General features: G+C 40.8%; 1 protein-coding gene across 1 annotated transcript in view; it reads right to left on the minus strand.

Moving 5' to 3' along the window:
* Positions 1-259: 259 nt before the first annotated feature.
* The window catches only part of RAD18 (RAD18 E3 ubiquitin protein ligase), a 113,273-nt gene continuing 93,581 nt past the window's right edge, over positions 260-19,951 (minus strand). The window contains exons 12-13 of the mRNA XM_052647438.1: positions 18,298-18,360; positions 260-362 (exon numbers count right to left, since the gene is read on the minus strand). Coding sequence (XP_052503398.1) covers positions 260-362; positions 18,298-18,360 — 166 coding nt within the window. The remainder of the gene's footprint in view (positions 363-18,297; positions 18,361-19,951) is intronic.

The raw sequence follows: 19,951 nt of genomic DNA on the forward strand, positions 1-19,951 counted from the left end.
AAATCTGTGTCTTCTGCAAAGCTGGTGAACATGTGGATGCCAGTGTTTTTAGAGTGAGATGTTTTAGGGGCAGTGGGTAACTGACTAAGTGAGGATGCTGTGTAAAATTTTTTCTTTTCCTGGAAAGGCAGAAAACACTGAAAATCAGTTAAATGTAACATTTAGAATGTAACATCTTCACTTGGGAAATTTATGAATATGAAATCTACACGGCAACAAAACACCATCTTCCAATGACTGCACTGGCAAAGTCACCACACTAATTTCTGTTCCGCTTATTTCTTGGCTCAAGCTCAGCACTTTCAGCTGACCTTGTGCGACGATTCTGTCCAGGACTTATTTCTGTGTCTTGAAGATCATTTCTGAAAATGGAAAAAAGAAAATGCCAGCTTAGAAAATGATGATTATTATTTTACAGCAGTTTCTGGTTTATAAGTGCTTTCCCATGTGTTTTTATGTAATCCTCCAAATAGCCTTCCACTCCACTGACAAGTCTACTATGATAATTACTATTATATTATTATTATTTCCACTTTACAACTGAGAAAACAGTGACTTAGCAAAGATCACAAATCCTAAATGATAGAGTTAAGAACTGAATCTCCTTCTTCTCAATCAGAATCTAGCAGTTTTTTGCTTCTGCTTCACATGCAGAAAGCTGCAAAAAAAAGTGCTTCCATTGCAACAAGACGAAGCCAGAGAGTCTTAACAAAATCATAACTTATCTCGTCAGAAAGCTGAGGTTGTAAGGGGACCAAGAAAACAAAGTCCCCTCCCAACAGAGATGGGCCATGCACATCCCCTCACTTTGGGCAGAGCGCTGGGGGAAAAGAGGTGGCTGCCATTCAAGTAGGTGGGAAGACAAAAGCAAACTTTCTCTGGATTCTGGAGCACATGCAGAGACCAAACTACATAGAACAGGCTCCCACACTACAAGGAAATAGAGAGAAGTCCAAACATCTCAGCGGAACATGGCCTCCATCTGCCCTGCCAGTGGGCTATGTGCCACATAAATGACCACCCGCAGCCTGAGGCCAGCCCAGACTGAAGAAACAGAAGCAAATAAAATGGCTGTGGTATAAGCTTCTAAGTTTCAGGGTGATTTATTACATGGCAATTAAAAAACTATAAACAGAAACTACTTTTGTTCAATTCATTCTGCTTATCTACCACTACATAACAACCATTCTCAGGAAACAAAACAATTGTTTATTTGGTCGTGATTCCAGATCTGGGCAGGGCTCAGAACAGACAGCTAAACTGAGTTTGGAGGATTCACTTCAAGGAAGGCTCACTTGTCTGCTGGCAAACTGGTGCTGGCTGCTGACTTGAAAACTGGCTGGTGAGAGGGCTGCCCCTCCCCATTCTCCTGCAATTGTCTTCTCCCCATGCCCAGGGTGGGCTTCTCACAGTGGAAGGGCTGGGTCCAAGCGGAAGAATCCGAAAAGTGAGCATTCTGAAAGGACAAGCCCCACTGTGCAAACACTACCCAAGCTTCTTCTCATATCACATGACCAAGTCCAGAATCAATGTGGGCCTCGAGAGTGTGAATACTGAGAGGGTGTGATTCACCGCACCCACCAAAATAACCCTAACCCTGGATATATTCAGTTGGAAAAATCCATCAAGCTGTACACTTAAGATGTGTTCAAATTAATAACAGTTCTTAATAAATAACAATTAATAAAGTCCCCTCCTCCAAAAAGAGACAGCCAAATTATCAAGTCGTCCCTAGAAAATATGTTGGGATCATTAGTGTACTGCAAATGACTTCTCATGGGGTTAGGATGAAATGCAGATTACCAATAGGGAAAATGATTCTTCCTTTTCTGATTTTATAATATTAGAAAAAGCTATTCCCTAAAAAAGGAACTAAAAGATAAAGCACAAGAGATAAAGAGTTAAAAAAAGATTTGTAAGTGGCAACCCTTATCCACCAGGGAGTGTGTTCAGATCCAAAGAATGCTGACTGGCATATTCAATCACTCATATGCCTACTGAGTGCCCACCATGAGACTCCCCTCCCCCAGGCACCATGCAAGGTGCGGGGCCTAATGAACATCCTCTCTAGGAAGCGAGTCGGGTTTAAGTGCAAACAGAGTGCTGCCAGATCAGGGGAGCAGTCAGGGGCTTCCGAGCAGAGCTGTCAAGGAAGGAACCACAACTCCTGTGTGGATGAAAAAAAGGAGAAAAGGCAACCAAGGTGGAAGCAACAGCAGTATAAGGCAGTATGACTCTGAAGCAAAGGTGAGTAGCTCAGCTTGGCTTAACAAGGAAAGAGAGGTGGGGAAGAACAGTCCAGGAGCCAGTGGGCAGGCTGGGGCCATAGCTCACGAGTCCCCACAAGACTTCAAACTACCACAGAGAACACGATGTCTTTCAGGTCTCACTGGCAGAATGAAGCATACTGGCTAGAGGCAGAGAGACAGCCAGCCAGCCAGACGGCTGTCACAGGAAGCCAGAGAGAAAACAAGGTCTTATGCAGACTGTGGCACAGAGGGGCTGACAAGAGATAGTTCAGGGGTCGCCCACAGCCCTGCTCCTCAATGAGGGGCCCCAGAAGCAGCATCAGCAACCACGGGGAGTGTTAAAATGCAAACTCCTGCACCCCAGCCTAAATCTCCAAAATCTCCATCTTGGGGTTCAGTGGAGCCCAATAATCTATTTTAACAAGTCCTCCAAGTGATCTTGATGTACATATAAGTCTGAGGACAACTTATCCATAGGGTTTTGCAATCAACTGCATCTGAGACGTAAGAGAGCATGAGAAGTTGACAATGATTCTTCGGTTTCTGGCTGCAGCAGTGGGGAAGACTGTTGACACCACTGCTCACTGAGGGAGGAGACAGTGGAGGGGGAGCAGGTCTGAGAGAAGGGACTCAGACTCCTGGAGGCAGAAACATTTCCTCCACAATTTCATGTGGAAACTGAAAGCTGGAAACATGAAACTTGAAATGGTTTACCTGGACCATTTTTCTTCCTATTTTCATCCTCTTCAATGTAAACATATCCTGTAGCTCAAACTGGTAAGATGAACCAATAATCACAGATAGAAGAAGCTGAGACCAACCTACAGAAAGCAGGGTCTTGTTTGGGGTGGGGTTTTGTTTTTTTGTTGTTTATGAAAATACTGCTTTATATGGGGCACTGTGTTACTAAAAGAACCTCTCAATCATTTATGGAATTAGAAGAATGTACTGGGACTGAAATAGCATGTTCTAGGACTAGTATCTCAAATATGTCACTTGCAGTACCACAAAATACCTATAAGTTTTGTTGTTATTGTTCAGTCACTGTCGTGTCCAACTCTTTGTGACCCCATGAACCATAGCACGCCAGGCTTCCCTGTCCGTCATCATCTCCTGGAGCTTGCTCAAACTCATGTCCATTGAGTCAGTGATGCCATCCAACCATCTCATATTCTGCTGCCTCCTTCTCCTCTTGCCCTCAGTCTTTCCCAGCATCAGGGTATTTTCCAATGACTCGGCTCTTTGCATCAGTTGGCCAAAGTACTGGAGTTTCAGCATCAGCCGTTCCGATGAGTTTCAGGGCTGATTTCCTTTAGGATTGACTAAGGTTTGATCTCCTTGCTGTCCAAGGGACTATTAAGAATCTTCTCCAGCACCACAGTTTGAAACTGTCAATTCACTGGCGCTAAGCCTTCTTTATGGTCCAACTCTCACATCCGTACATGACCACCGGAAAAACCATAGCTTTGACTATATGGACCTTTCTCAACAAAGTGATGTCTCTGCTTTGTGTTGATATCTCAACACTGTCTAGGTTGGTGATGGCTTTTCTTCCAAGGAGTGAGTGTCTTTTAATTTCATGGCTGCAGTCACCATCCGCAGTGATTTTGGATCCTGAGAAAATAAAATCTGTCACTGTTTCCACTTTTTCCCCATCTATTTGCCATGAAGTGATGGGACCGGATGCCATGATCTTTGTTTTTTGACTGCTAAGTTTTAAGCCAGCTTTTTCAATCCCCTTTCACCCTCATCAAGAGGCTCTTTAGATGCTCTGCACTTTCTGCCACTAAAATGGTATCATCTGCATATCTGAGGTTGTTGATATTTCTTCCAGCAATCTTGACTCCAGCTTGTGAGTCATCCAGCCTGGTATTTTGCATGATGTACTCTGCATATAAGTTAAATAAATAATATGCAGCCTTGATGTACTTCCTTCCCAATTTGGAACCAGTCCATTGTTCGTATCCAGTTCTAACTGTTGCTTCCTGTCCTGGATACAGGTGTCTCAGGAAGCAGGTACAGTGGTCTGGTATTCCCATCTCTTGAAGAACTTTCCACAGTTTGTCATGATCCACACAGTCAAAAGGCTTTAGCATAGTCAACGAAGCAGATTTTTTTTTTTTTTTTTTAATTCCCTTGCTTTGTCTATGATCCAGCAGAGATGTTGGCAATTTGATCTCTGGTTTCCCTGCCTTTTCTAAATCCAGCTTGAACATCTGGAATTTCTCGGTTCACATGCTGTTGAAGTCTAGCTTGGAGGATTTTGAACATAATTTTGCTAGCATGTGATATGAATGCAACTCTTCAGTGATTTGAACATTCTTTGTCATTGACTTTCAGATTAGAATGAAAACTGAACTTTTCCACTCCTGTGGCCACTGCTGAATTTTCCAAATTTGCTGGCATCTGGAGTATAGATAGCACTTTAACAGCATCCTCTTTTAGGATTTAAACAGCTCAGCTGGAATTCCATCACCTCCACTAGCTTTGTTCATAGTGATGCTTCCTAAGGCCCCCTTAACTTCACACTCCAGGATGTCTGGCTCTAGGTGGGTGACCACACCATTGTGGTTATCTGGGTCATTAATACCTGTTTTGCACAGTTCTTCTTTGTATTCTTGCCACCTCTTCTTAATCTCTTCTGAATCTCATAAACACTATGAAAAGGCCAATAAGCTTAAGATACATATTTGCAGAGCTATTATTTTGTTGAGACATAAAGCCGTGGGGTCCTTTCCTAATTGTTTCTTTTTTTCCATTCTGATTATTTTTTAAATATAAATTTATTTTAATTGGAGGCTAATTACTTTACCACATTGTGTTGGTTTTGCCATACATCAACATGAATCCACCACAGGTGTACACGTGTTCGCCATCCTGAACCCCCCTCCCACCTCCCTCCCCATCCCATCCCTCTGGGTCATCCCAGTGCACCAGCCCTGAGCATCCTGTATCATGCATCGAACATGGTCTGGTGACTCGTTTCACATATGATATTATACATGTTTCAATGCCATTCTCCCAAATCATCCCACCCTCGCCCTCTCCCACAGAGTCCAAAAGACTGTTCTATATATCTGTGTCTCTTTTGCTGTCTCACATACAGGGTTATCATTAACCATCTTTCTAAATTCCATATATATGCGTTAGTATACTGTATTGGTGTTTTTCTTTCTGGCTTACTTCACTCTGTATAATAGGCTCCAGTTTCATCCACCTCATTAGAACTGATTCAAATGCATTCTTTTTAATGGCTGAGTAATACTCCATTGTGTATATGTACCACAGCTTTCTTATCCATTCATCTGCTGATGGGCATCTAGGTTGCTTCCATGTCCTGGCTATTATAAACAGGGCTGTGATGAACATTAATGCATGTGTCTCTTTCAATTCTGGTTTCCTCGGTGTGTATGCCAGCAGTGGGATTGCTGGGTCATATGGCAGTTCTATTTCCAGTTTTTTAACGAATCTCCACACTGTTCTCCATAGTGGCTGTAGTAGTTTGCATTCCCACCAACAGTGTAGGAGGGTTCCCTTTTCTCCACACCCTCTCCAGCATGTATTGCTTGCAGATTTTTGGATCGCAGCCATTCTGACTGGTGTGAAGTGGTACCTCATTGTAGTTTTGATTTGCGTTTCTCTGATAATGAGTGATGTTGAGCATCTTTTCATGTGTTTGTTAGCCATCTGTGTGTCTTTGCAGAAATGTCTGTTTAGTTCTTTGGCCTATTTTTTGATTGGGTCATTTATTTTTCTGGAATTGAGCTGCAGGAGTTGCTTGTATATTTTTGAGATTAATTCTTTGTCAGTTGCTTCATTTGCTATTATTTTCTCCCATTCTGAAGGCTGTCTTTTCACCTTGCTTATGATTTCCTTTGTTGTGCAGAAGCTTTTAATTTTAATTAGGTCCCATTTGTTTATTTTTGCTTTTATTTCCAATATTCTGGGAGCAGGTAGAGGAGCCTGCTGTGATTTATGTCGGAGAGTGTTTTGCCTATGTTCTCCTCTAGGAGTTTTATACTTTCTGGTCTTACATTGAGATCTTTAATCCGTTTTATTTTTGTGTTTGGTGTTAGAAAGTGTTCTAGTTTCATTCTTTTACAAGTGGTTGACCAGTTTTCCCAGCATCACTTGTTAAAGAGATTGTCTTTTCTCCATTGTATATTCTTGCCTCCTTTGTCAAAGATAAGGTGTCCATAGGTGCGTGGCTTTCTATTTTGTTCCACTGATCTATATCTCTGTCTTTGTGCCAGTACCATACTGTCTTGATGACTGTGGCTCTGTAGTAGAGCCTGACGTCAGGCAAGTTGATTCCTCCAGTTCCATTCTTCTTTCTCAAGATTGCTTTGGCTATTCGAGGTTTTTTTGTATTTGCATACAAATTCTGAAATTTGTTCTAGCTCTGTGAAAAATACCGTTGGTAGATTGATAGGGATTGCATTGAAACTATAAATTGCTTTGGGTAGTATACTCAGTTTCACTATATTGATTTTTCTGATCCATGAACATGATATATTTCTCCATCTATTAGTGTCCTCATTGATTTATTTCACCAGTGTATTATAGATTTCTATATATAGGTCTTTTGTTTCTTTAGGTAAGTATATTCCTAAGTATTTTATTCTTTTCATTACAATGGTGAATGGAATTGTTTCCTTAATTTCTCTATTTTCTCATTATTAGTGTATAGAAATGCAAGGGATTTCTGTATGTTGATTTTATATCCTGCAACTTTACTATATTCATTGATTAGCTCTAGTAATTTTCTGGTGGAGTCTTTAGGGTTTTCTATGTAGAGGATCATGTCATCTGCAAACAGTGAGAGTTTTACTTCTTTTCCAATCTGGATTCATTTCTTTTTCTGCTCTGATTGCTGTGGCCAAAACTTCCAAAATTATGTTGAATAGTAGTGGTGAAAGTGGGCACCCTTGTCTTGTTCCTGACTTTAGGGGAAATGCTTTCAATTTTTCACCATTGAGGATAATGTTTGCTGTGGGTTTGTCATATATAGCTTTTATTATGTTGAGGTATGTTCCTTCTATTCCTGCTTTCTGGAGAGTTTTTATCATAAATGGATGTTGAACTTTGTCAAAGGCTTTTTCTGCATCTATTGAGATAATCATATGGCTTTTATTTTTCAATTTGTTAATGTGGTGTATTACATTGATTGATTTGTGGATATTGAAGAATCCTTGCATCCCTGGGATAAAGCCCACTTGGTCATGATGTATGATCTTTTTAATGTGTTGCTGGATTCTGATTGCTAAAATTTTGTTAAGGATTTTTGTATCCATGTTCATCAGTGATATTGGCTTGTAGTTTTCTTTTTTGGTGGCGTCTTTCTCAGGTTTTGGTATTAGGGTGATGGCAGCCTCACAGAATGAGTTTGGAAGTTTACCTTCCTCTGTAATTTTCTGGAAGAGTTTGAGTAGGATAGGTGTTAGCTCTTCTCGAAATTTTTGGTAGAATTCAGCTGTGAAGCCGTCTGGACCTGGGCTTTTGTTTGCTGGAAGATTTCTGATTACAGTTTCAATTTCTGTGCTTGTAACGGGTCTGTTAAGATTTTCTATTTCTTCCTGGTTCAGTTTTGGAAAGTTGTACTTTTCTAAGAATTTGTCCATTTCTTCCAAGTTGTCCATTTTATTGGCATATAATTGCTGATAGTAGTCTCTTATGTTCCATTGTATTTCTGTGCTGTCTGTTGTGATCTCTCCGTTTTCGTTTCTAATTTTATTGATTTTTCTCCCTTTGTTCCCTGACGAGTCTGGCTAATGGTTTGTCAATTTTATTTATCCTCTCAAAGAACCAGCTTTGGGCTTTGTTGATTTTTGCTATGGTCTCTTTTGTTTCTTTTGCATTTATTTCTGCTCTAATTTTTAAGATTTCTTTCCTTCTACGAACCCTGGGGTTCTCCATTTCTTCCTTTTCTAGTTGCTTTAGGTGTAGAGTTAGGTTATTTATTTGACTTTTTTCTTGTTTCTTGAGGTATGCCTGATTTGCTATGAACCTTTCTCTTAGCACTGCTTTTACAGTGTCCCACAGGTTTTGGGTTGTTGTGTTTTCATTTTCATTCATTTCTATGCATATTTTGATTTATTTCTTCTGTGATTTGTTGGTTATTCAGCAGTGTGTTGTTCAGCCTCCATATGTTGGAATTTAATAGTTTTTCTCCTGTAATTGAGGTCTAATCTTACTGCATTGAGGTCAGAAAAGATGCTTGGAATGATTTCAATTTTTTTGAATTTACCAAGACTAGATTTATGGCCCAGGATGTGATCTATCCTGGAGAAGGTTCCGTGTGTGCTTGAGAAAAAGGTGAAATTCATTGTTTTGGAGTGAAATGTCCTATAGATATCAATTAAGTCTAACTGGTCTATTGTATCATTTAAAGTTTGTGTTTCTTTGTTAATTTTCTGTTTAGTGATCTATCCATAGGTGTGAGTGGGGTATTAAAGTCTCCCACTATTATTGTGTTATTGTTAATTCCCCCTTTCATACTTGTTAGCATTTGTCTTACATATTGTGGTGCTCCTATGTTGGGTGCATATATATTTATAATCGTTATATCTTCTTCTTGGATTGATCCTTTAATCATTATGTAGTGGCCTTCTTTGTCTCTTTTCACAGCCTTTGTTTTAAAGTCTATTTTATCTGATATGAGTATTGCTACTCTTGCTTTCTTTTAGTCTCTATTTGCATGGAATATCTTTTTCCAGGCCTTCACTTTCAGTCTGTATGTGTTCCTTGTTTTGAGGTGGGTCTCTTGTAGACAACATATATAGGGGTCTTGATTTTATATCCATTCAGCCAGTCTTTGTCTTTGGTTGGGGCATTCAACTCATTTACATTTAAGGTAATTATTGATAAGTATGATCTCATTGCCATTTACTTTATTGTTTTGGGTTTGAGTTTATACACCCTTTTTTGTGTGTTTCTTGTCTAGAGAAGATCCTTTAGCATTTGTTGGAGAGCTGGTTTGGTGGTGCTGAATTCTCTCAGCTTTGGCTTGTCTGTAAAGCTTTTGATTTCTCCTTCATATTTGAATGAGATCCTTGCTGGGTACAGTAATCTGGGCTGTAGGTTATTTTCTTTCATCACTTTAAGTGTGTCCTGCCATTCCCTCCTGGCCCGAAGAGTTTCTATTGAAAGATCAGGTGTTATCCTTATGGGAATCCCCTTGTGTGTTATTTGCTGTTTTTCCCTTGCTGCTTTTAATATTTGTTCTTTGCGTTTGATCTTTGTTAATTTGATTAGTATGTGTCTTGGGGTGTTTTGCCTTGGGTTTATCCTGTTTGGGACACTCTGGGTTTCTTGGACTTGGGTGATTATTTCCTTCCCCATTTTAGGGAAGTTCTCAACTATTATCTCCTCAAGTATTTTCTCATGGTCTTTCTTTCCGTCTTCTTCTTCTGGGACTCCTATGATTTGAATGTTGGGGCATTTAACATTGTCCTAGAGGTCTCTGAGATTGTCCTCATTTCTGTTAATTCATTTTTTTTCCTCTCTGATTCATTTATTTCTACCATTCTATCTTCTACCTCACTAATCCTATCTTATTCTACTATTTGTTCCCTCTAGAGTGTTTTTCATCTCATTTATTGCATTATTCACTATATATCGACTCTTTTTTATTTCTTCTCAGTTCAGTTCAGTTCAGTCGCTCAGTTGTATCCGACTCTTCGCGACCCCATGAATCGCAGCACGCCAGGCCTCCCTGTCCATCAGCAACTCCTGGAGTTCACTCAGACTCACGTCCATCGAGTCAGTGATGCCATCCAGCCATCTCATCCTCGGTCGTCCCCTTCTCCTCCTGCCCCCAATCCCTCCCAGCATCAGAGTCTTTTCCAATGAGTCAACTCTTCGCATGAGGTGGCCAAAGTACTGGAGCTTCAGCTTTAGCATCATTCCTTCCAAAGAAATCCCAGGGTTGATCTCCTTCAGAATGGACTGGTTGGATCTCCTTGCAGTCCAAAGGACTCTCAAGAGTCTTCTCCAACACCACAGTTCAAAAGCATCAATTCTTCGGCGCTCAGCCTTCTTCACAGTCCAACTCTCACATCCATACATGACCACAGGAAAAACCATAGCCTTGACTAGGCGGACCTTAGTCGGCAAAGTAATGTCTCTGCTTTTGAATATACTATCTAGGTTGGTCATAACTTTTCTTCCAAGGAGTAAGCGTCTTTTAATTTCATGGCTGCAGTCACCATCTGCAGTGATTTTGGAGCCCCAAAAAGTAAAGTCTGACACTGTTTCTACTGTTTCCCCATCTATTTCCCATGAAGTGATGGGACCCCATGCCATGATCTTCATTTTCTGAATGTTGAGCTTTAAGCCAACTTTTTCACTCTCCTCTTTCACTTTCATCAGGAGGCTTTTTAGTTCCTCTTCACTTGCTGCCATAAGGGTGGTGTCATCTGCATATCTGAGGTTATTGATATTTCTCCTGGAAATCTTGATTCCAGCTTGTGTTTCTTCCAGTCCAGCGTTTCTCATGATGTACTCTGCATAGAAGTTAAATAAGCAGGGTGACAATGTACAGCCTTGACGTACTCCTTTTCCTACTTGGAACCAATCTGTTGTTCCATGTCCAGTTCGAACTGTTGCTTCCTGACCTGCATATAGACTTCTCAAGAGGCAGGTCAGGTGGTCTGGTATTCCCATCTCTTTCAGAATTGTCCACAGTTGTTTGTGATCCACACAGTCAAAGGCTTTGGCATAGTCAATAAAGCAGAAATAGATGCTTTTCTGGAACTCTCTTGCTTTTTCCATGATCCAGCAGATGCTGGCAATTTGATCTCTGGTAGGAACCTTTTCTAAAACCAGCTGGTACATCAGGGAGTTCACGGTTCACATATTGCTGAAGCCTGGCTTGGAGAATTTTGAGCATTTCTTTACTAGCATGTGAGATGAGTGCAACTGTGCGGTAGTTTGAGCATCCTTTGGCATTGCCTTTCTTTGGGATTGGAAGGAAAACTGACCTTTTCCAGTCCTGTGGCCACTGCTGAGTTTTCCAAATTTGCTGGCATAGTGAGTGCAGCACTTTCTCAGCATGATCTTTCAGGATTTGAAACAGCTCAACTAGAATTCCATCACCTCCACTAGCTTTGTTCGTAGTGATGCTTTCTAAGGCCCACTTGACTTCACATTCCAGGATGTCTGGCTCTAGATTAGTGATCACATCATCATGATTATCTGGGTCATGAAGATCCTTTTTGTACAGTTCTTCGGTGTATTCTTGCCACCTCTTCTTAATATCTTCTGCTTCTGTTAAGTACACACCATTTCTGTCCTTTATCAAGCCCATCTTTGCATGAAATGTTCCCTTGGTATCTCTAATTTTCTTGAAGAGATCTCTAGTCTTTCCCATTCTGTTGTTTTCCTCTCTTTCTTTGCACTGATCACTGAAGAAGGCTTTCTTATCTCTTCTTGCTATTCTTTGGAACTCTGCATTCAGATGCTTATATCTTTCCTTTTCTCCTTTGTTTTTCGCCTCTCTTCTTTTCACAGCTATTTGTAAGTCCTCCCCAGACAGCCATTTTGCTTTTCTGCATTTCTTTTCCATAGCGATGGTCTTGATCCCTGTCTCCTATACAATGTCATGAACCTCAGTCCACAGTTCATCAGGCACTCTATCTATCAGATCTAGACCCTTAAATCTATTTCTCACTTCCACTGTATAATCATAAGGGATTTGATTTAGGTCATACCTGAACGGTCTAGCAGTTTTCCCTACTTTCTTCAATTTAAGTCTGAATTTGGCAATAAGGAGTTCATGATCTGAGCCACAGTCAGCTCCCGGTCTTGTTTTTGTTGACTGTATAGAGCTTCTCCATCTTTGGCTGCAAAGAATATAATGAACCTGATTTCGGTGTTGACCATCTGGTGATGTCCATGTGTAGAGTCTTCTCTTGTGTTGTTGGAAGAGGGTGTTTGCTATGACCAGTGCATTTTCTTGGCAAAACTCTATTAGTCTTTGCCCTGCTTCATTCCACATTCCAAGGCCAAATTTGCCTGTTACTCCAGGTGTTTCTTGACTTCCTACTTTTGCATTCCAGTCGCCTATAATGAAAATGATGTCTTTTTTGGGTGTTAGTTCTAAAAGGTCTTGTAGGTCTTCATAAAACCGTTCACCTTCAGTTTCTTCAGCATTACTGGTTGGGGCATAGACTTGGATAACTGTAATATTGAATGGGTCCTTGTTAAATCTTTCTTGCATCTTCTCAATCCTTGTCTTTGGGCTATTTATCTGTGATTCCATTTTGTTTTCAAGATTTTGGATCATTTTCACTATCATGATTCAGAATTCTTTATCAGGCAGATTCCCTATCTCTTCCTCTTTTGTTTGGTTTGCTGGGCATTTATCCTGTTCCTTTACCTGCTGGGTATTCCTCTGTCTCTTTATCTTGTTTATGTTGCTGTGTTTGGGGTGACCTTTCTGTATTCTGGCAGTTTGTGGAGTTCTCTTTATTGTGGAGTTTCCTCACTGTGGGTGGGACTGTATGGGTGGCTTGTCAAGGTTTCCTGGTTAGGGAAGCTTATGTTGGTGTTCTGGTGAGTGAAGCTGGATTTCTCTCTGGAGTGCAATGAAGTGTCCAGTAATGAGTTACGAGATGTCAATGGGCTTGGAGTGACTTTGCGCAGCCTGTATATTGAAGCTCAGGGTTGTGTTCCTGTGTTGCTGGAGAATTTGCATGGTATATCTTGCTCTGGAACTTGTTGGCCCTTGAGTGGTGCTTGGTTTCAGTGTATGTATGGAGGCGTTTGATGAGCTCCTGTCAATTAACGTTCCCTGGAGTTAGGAGTTCTCTGGTGTTCTCAGGATTTGGACTTAAGCCTCCTGCTTCTGGTTTTCAGTCTTATTTTTACAGTAGCCTCAAGACTTCTCCATCTATACAGCACCGTTGATAAAACATCTAGGTTAAAGATGAAAAGTTTCTCCACAGTGAGGGACACCCAGAGAGCTTCACAGAGTTACATGGAGAAGAGAAGAGGGAGGAGGGAGATAGAGGTGACCCAAGTTAGATGAGGTGGAATCAAAAGAGGAGAGAGCAAGCTAGCCAGTAATCACTTCCTTATGTGCGCTCCACAGTCTGGACCGCTCAGAGATGTTCATGGAGTTACACAGAGAAGAGAAGAGGGAGGAAGGAGACAGATGTGGCCAGGTGGATAAAGGGGGGAATCAAAAGGAGAGAAACTGATCCAGCCAGTAATCAGTTCCCTAAGTGTTCTCCACAGCCCAGAACACACAGAGATTCACAGAGTTGGGTAGAGAAGAGAAGGGGGAGGGAGGAGATAGAGGCGACCTGGTGGAGAAAAAGAAGAGTCCAAAGAGGGAGAGAGCAGTCAAGCCAGTAATCTCACTCCCAAGTAAAAATGGGTACTGAAGATGGTTCTTAAATGTACAAAATTTATAACAACTACCAAAAAGCAAAGATTAAAAATCTAGAGTACAGGTTGGGTTTTCAAAAATACAATATTAAAGAAAAAAAAAGTCACAAAAATTATAATATATATACATGAAGTTTGCTTTAAAAAATAGGGTCTCTCTTTTTTTGTTGAAAAGTAATAGCTGGTTATAAACATGAAAATTAAAGGTGTAACAGAGGGCTTAAAAATTTTAAAAAATTAAGAATGATAGTAAAAGTAGTAAAAATATATCTAGGACTTTCTCTGGTGTTGTTGTGGGCAGTGTGGGGTCAGTTCATTTTTGGATAGTTCCTCGATCCGGCTTATATTTCTCAAGATCTATAGGTCCCTTCCTATGTAGTCGGTACAGGGTTTTAATCTATTGAACCTGTCACTCCCAAGGCGGTTCCGTCTGTTTTAGCTTCTTCTGTTTGCTGGTCGCTTCAGTGTCTAATTTCCACCCTGACACAAGGGGGCGGTGGTGAACCCTTTTTTAGGCTCACTTGTTCAGTCGTGCTGTAGGGAGGGAGGGACGCTGCAAACAAATAACACTGGCATGTCCTCGCAGTGTCTCGGTCACACTGGGCTTGCCCCCACTCACGGTGTGTCTGCTTTCCCTGTCAACACTGCTTAGGCTCTAGGTTGCTCTGCTGGGAACTGTCTAAGGCTGGCCCTGGGTTGTATGCACTTCCCAGGTCTAAGCCGTTCAGGTTCAGGTACTGGGGTAGTCCTCAGAGGCACAGACTCGGTTGGGCCTGTGTTTTGTGCCCTTCCCAGGTCTGAGCAGCTCAGGTGACCACGTGTTTGGCGAGCGCAGTCGCTGTGACTTATCGCCTCCCCCGTCCCTGCCGCTTGGTTTTCTAGGTGTACAACTGGCACACCTTCTCAGGTGGATGTTGGCCATCCAGAATTCCAAGAAGTCTTAGTTAGCAACGAAAGCCTGCTTGCAGTTCGGTAGATAATGCCTCTCTGGGGCTGCGATTGCCCCCTTCCTGCTCTGGCTGCCTGTCACCAGAGGGGGATGGTCTGCAGCCTGCTAGCTCTGCTCAGTAGTTGTTCTGTGAGCGGGCCTGGTGGTGTCTTAGGTTAGGGCTTTTCCCGTGGTAGCTATCCCACAGTCTGGTTTTGCTAGCCCAAGTTAGTTCCCTCAGATTGCCCTCGGGGCATTCAGGCCAGGTCCTTACTCTAAGCAATGCAGCTCACACCTCCCTGCCCAGCCCCCGCTTGCTAGTGGCGGATGCAGACATCTGTGCTGCTTCTCTGCTGGGGGAGTTACCATTGGGCACATAATCTGTGGGTTTTAATTATTTATTTTTCCTCCTGGTTATGTTGCCCTCTGTGGTTCCAAGGCTCGCCACAGACTTGGCAGTGAGAGTGTTTCCTGGTGTTTGGAAACTTCTCTTTAAAGACTCTTTTCCCAAGACAGAGCTCTGTCCCTACCTCTTTTGTCTCTCTTTTTGTCTTTTATATTTTTTCCTACCTCCTTTCGAAGACAATGGGCTGCTTTTCTGGGTGCCTGATGTCCTCTGCTGGCATTCAGAAGTTGTTTTGTGGAATTTACTCAGCGTTCAAATGTTCTTTTGATGAATTTGTGGGGGAGAAAGTGATCTCCCTGTCCTATTCCTCCACCATCGTAGGCCAGCCTCCCTGATTGTTTCTAAAGCTGCACTGTGGCATAAGCTGGTTCAAACTGCTCCACATCCAGCTGAAACCAGGAAGCCTGGATTCTTACCCCAGCAGCATCACTAGCTAGCTGTGAACCTTAACCCTGTCAGCTTACCTCTCTGGAGCTCAATGTCCTTCCCTATAAAATGAAGGGACTGGACTAGACGAGCACTCACATCCTTCCAGATTTAACAGTGACTGTCTGTGAGGATCAGCAATGGGATCTGTTTTCTAAATGCTTTCTCATAGTAATGACTTTAAGAGGTTGGTTTTCATTGCCAAAAATGGGCTTGGACTCAGGAATTCTGGGTTTAAGCTTGTCACAGCCATTGATGTGAGGGTTTAGTTTAGCAAGAACAGGGTGATTCATGGCACAAGAGGAAGCAGTTAGCTAATGAATGGTCTCTTCTCCCAAAATTCAAAGTTCAGAAATGCTCAGGTGAAAATAAGGCAGCCACAATCTCAAACATTCATAAGACACTACTGTTTGAGCCACCAAATACCTTTTCCATTCTCCCAGTGATTCAACTATAATACTACAAAATGTCAGCACCATAAGCCTCATTCTTGGGACAGACAATTTAGCTTAATGGTCAAAAGAGCTGAATTTTGACATATTAGATTGAAATCTCAGTTCTACCACTTATCACTTATTATTAACTGACCTTACGGTAGAGATTTACCTCCTTCAGCCCCAGAGAGGCTTTCAGAAACATGAAGACATCAAGAGCACCAGATTCCACTGAGAAGTCAAAGGAGATGCAGCCTAACAAGTTGTTCTTTGGACTTGGACACCTGGGTTTGATCCCTGGGTTGGGAAGATCCCCTGGAGGAAGGCATGGCAACCCACTCCAGTATTCTTGCCTGGAGAATCCCAGAGACAGAGGAGCCTGGCAGGCTACAGTCCATGGGGTCTTAAAGAGTAGGACACAACCAAGTGACTAAGCATAGCACAGTATAACATGGTCTTCAATGACTTCAGTAAAGGCTATTTCAGAAGAACTGATAGGCCTGGCTGAGGATGTTGACAAGTAAGCAAGAGATGAGGAATGCAAAGTGCAAGTAGAGGCTGCCTACTGAGAAAGGCAGGAGAGACACAAGAGCAGCTGTAGGAGGAAACTGAGTGAGAGGGGAGGCTAAGTGTTTATCTGGTTGGGAACAATTCAGGCTTGCTGAAAACCCAATGAGAGGACTTCCCTGGTGGAGCAGTGGATAAGAATCCACCTGCCATGCTGATGGCCTGACGGCTGAGTTTTTTCACTCCTCTTATTTTGGGTGTTGCTAGTCGTAGCCAATAGGATTTGTGGGCTGGACCAGTGGCAACAGGGTTAGAAAAGGAAATGTAGGAATCTGGCTCTCAGAGACAAGGTTTGCAGACTTGCAACAATTCCAAGATTTCCTAGAATGAAATAATTCCCAACTGATTTTGAAATTGGATTTTTGTTTAGGATCAAGATTAGGACAAGAATAGGTATGCCTCTTTGGATACATTTGTGTAACTTAAAAGAGTGTCATCAAGCTTTTGGTCTCTTGGTAGCATGTAATTATCATAGTAGCAGTATCCTTCCTGAAATCTACACGTTTAAGATCTTTTAAGTATGTAAACAGTACAGAACCATTGGTCTTAACGTATCTTAAGTACAAATTGTACTTTTTTTGCACATTGGATTAGTTATTTCCATCAGCAACAGTCTCTTTTTAACCAATATTAAAAGATTGTTAGACCAAATGTTTATATTCTTGAGTATATTTCATCATTGGTTACAGTTTTAAGTGGAAGATGACTGCCTTTTCATAGCCATAAAGTGAATTATAAGTGCTGTTCCAATTCCAACATTTCTTAAGCAATATATTGAAATACCAACAATGGTTTGAATTATGTTCTATAATAAAGTATCAGTTCTTTTACAACGTAAAAAAGAAAAGAAAAGAAAAAAAGAAGCTGCCTGCCAATGCACGGGATACAGGTTCAATCCCTGGTCTGGGAAGATTGCCATGTGCTGTGGAGGAATGAAGCCTGTGTGCCTAGAGACTGTGCTCTGCAACAACAGAAGCCACCACAATGAGAAGCCCAAGCACAGCAATGAAGAGGAGCCCCTGCTCACTGCAACTAGAGATAGCTCGCACACAGCAATGAAGACTCAGTACAACCAAAAATAAATTAAATTAAAAAATAAATTAAAACAAAAAACAGTGAGAGAGAGAGAGAGAGGAGAAGCAGAAGTATCTCAACAGAGCAGAGAGAAGAGGTAATGTTCCTGACAAGAGGGCAGGAATGAGGTAGGAAAAACTGGACTCTATAATACAGGGACAATCCTTTATTATAAAATGAAGGAACTATGAAAGGAGGAATAAAATATGTGCAAAACCAGGCAGATTTATACATTCGATGTTGGAAGGGTGAGGATTGCCACACAACAGCTTCTATTTTCCCTACAAAAGAAGAGACAAGGTCTTCAGCTAGGTTTGAGCCACTGAGAACTGAGAAGGGTGCAAATAATCTCTGTGAAGAACAAGACAAAGAAATAATCACAGAAACAGTAAAAGCGCTTAGGCAGCTGTGAGGGCCCAGTTGAGGTGTGTGATTTTCCTGAAACTGCAGTGGAACAAATCTGCCTGAATGAACTACAATCTTATGACTAATAATATTTAGGGAAGGATTAGAAGTTTTCTAAAGACCCTAAGCCAGTGCTTAAGGCCTGACTGTTAAGTTCCAACTGTAAGTTGCCCACTGGAACAATTTATCTTTTGAAGAACAACTTCTGACAAGGAACCAAAGTTATTAAGCTAGGATTCCATTTTTAAGCAGAAATATATAGAAACAAGTAGTGAACCAGAAATCTTTATCTTGAGATGCATGAATTATTACTTTAAGTCAGTAAGCACAAATATTCTTTGGTTTGCAAATCAACTGTATAGAACCATAATTTATCAAGTTAAAGTACATGACTATTTAGTGATGATGAGAACTCACTTATGTGATGCTTCCCAGGCTTCTTCTTCTTCTAGAAGATCTCTTATGATGTCTGAACTGGAACTAAAAGGATATGTAAGTCAACACTGCCTGATAATAAAAAGACTGTGCTTCCATTTATATAAAATTCTAAAAAATGCAACCTAATCTAAGGCGACAGAAAGCAAATCAGCAGACCAATGTACCTGCAGGGGTGGGCAGGGAGGGACTACAAAATGGCACAAGAAAACTTTGAAAATGATGGACAGGTCATCATCATCTTTCTTGAGTAGATGACATCACAGTATACGTGTGACAAACTCATCAAATTGTGTGCTTTAAATATTTGCAGTTTAAAATGTCTATTGACAGAAGAATGTATAAGGAAGATGTGGTACATATATACAATGGAATATTACTCAGCTACTAAAAAGAATGAAACCATGCCATTTGTAGCAACAGGGATGGACCTAGAGAGTGTCATACTGAGAAAAATAAGCCAGACAGAGAACAAAAACACTGTATGACATCCCTTATATGTGGAATCTAAAAAGAAATGATACAAATGAACTTACTTACAAAACAGAAACAGATTCAGAGACTTCAAGAAGGAGCTTATGGTTGCTGGGGGGAAGGATGGGGGAAAGGGATAATTATGGAGTTTGGGATGGACTGCTATATTTTAAATGGATAACCAACAAGGACCTACTGTACAGCACATGGAACTCTGTTCAACGTTATGAGACAGCCTGGATGAAAGGGGAGTTTGGGGTACATGTATTTGTATGGTTGAGTCCCTTGCCATTTACCTGAAACTATCACAACATTGCTTGTTAATAGGCTATATCCCAATAAAAAATAAAAAGTTAACAAAATAAATATTTGCAGTTTATTATACATCAATTCAATGAAGCTGTGTTAAAAAAATTTAACTAGTAATAATAATGAAAAAAAAATCACTAAAGCTTAAATAAATCCCTTAATAAAAAACCTGAATTCAAATGGAATATAATCATGATCCTTTTCAATTTCAATTTATGGTAACCAAAGATCAAAGTATGTTTTAAAAATTGCATTTTAATGATGAAATTCAGAAGAGACATTAAGTTCCTTAGTGGCTGTTAGTCCCTTTATAACCAAATAAAGTACAATGTAATTAATTTGAACTGAACTTAAGTAATCAAATAAAGTATAATGTAATTAATTTGAACTGTACTTATACTGTAATCTGTTATAATGCAACCTAAAGTGCTGTGTAATCTTTGGCTGATCTGTGCAGAGGGGCCAAATCAATAGAGTAGAGAGGGCATGTATTATTTCTTTAAAAGAAAAATGCTTTGAGGCTTTAAGCCTACCAAATATATATAAGATGTACATGAATATAAAAAAAAGCATTTCTTTAGACATCCAAGACAAAGAATGTCATGGGCATTGTATGAGACAAATTAGAAATAGTCATCACAATCCCCAGGATAGAGAAGGTTCAAACAAAGGAATAACTCTCTCTCAGCAAGACACAACAGGTGTGGAACACAACAGCGCCAGTCTTACTTCTAGAGATATTCTCACAGATAACAAAAGTTTAAAAATTATGAAGATTTAAAGTGCCAATGAATCAGTCTCAACCACTTCTGACAAACTGCTTTGAAGCAGTGTTTGCCTATGATTCCTGAAC

This window comes from Budorcas taxicolor, chromosome 1 (genome assembly GCF_023091745.1).
Source record: "Budorcas taxicolor isolate Tak-1 chromosome 1, Takin1.1, whole genome shotgun sequence".
Classification (NCBI taxonomy): Eukaryota; Metazoa; Chordata; class Mammalia; order Artiodactyla; family Bovidae; genus Budorcas; species Budorcas taxicolor.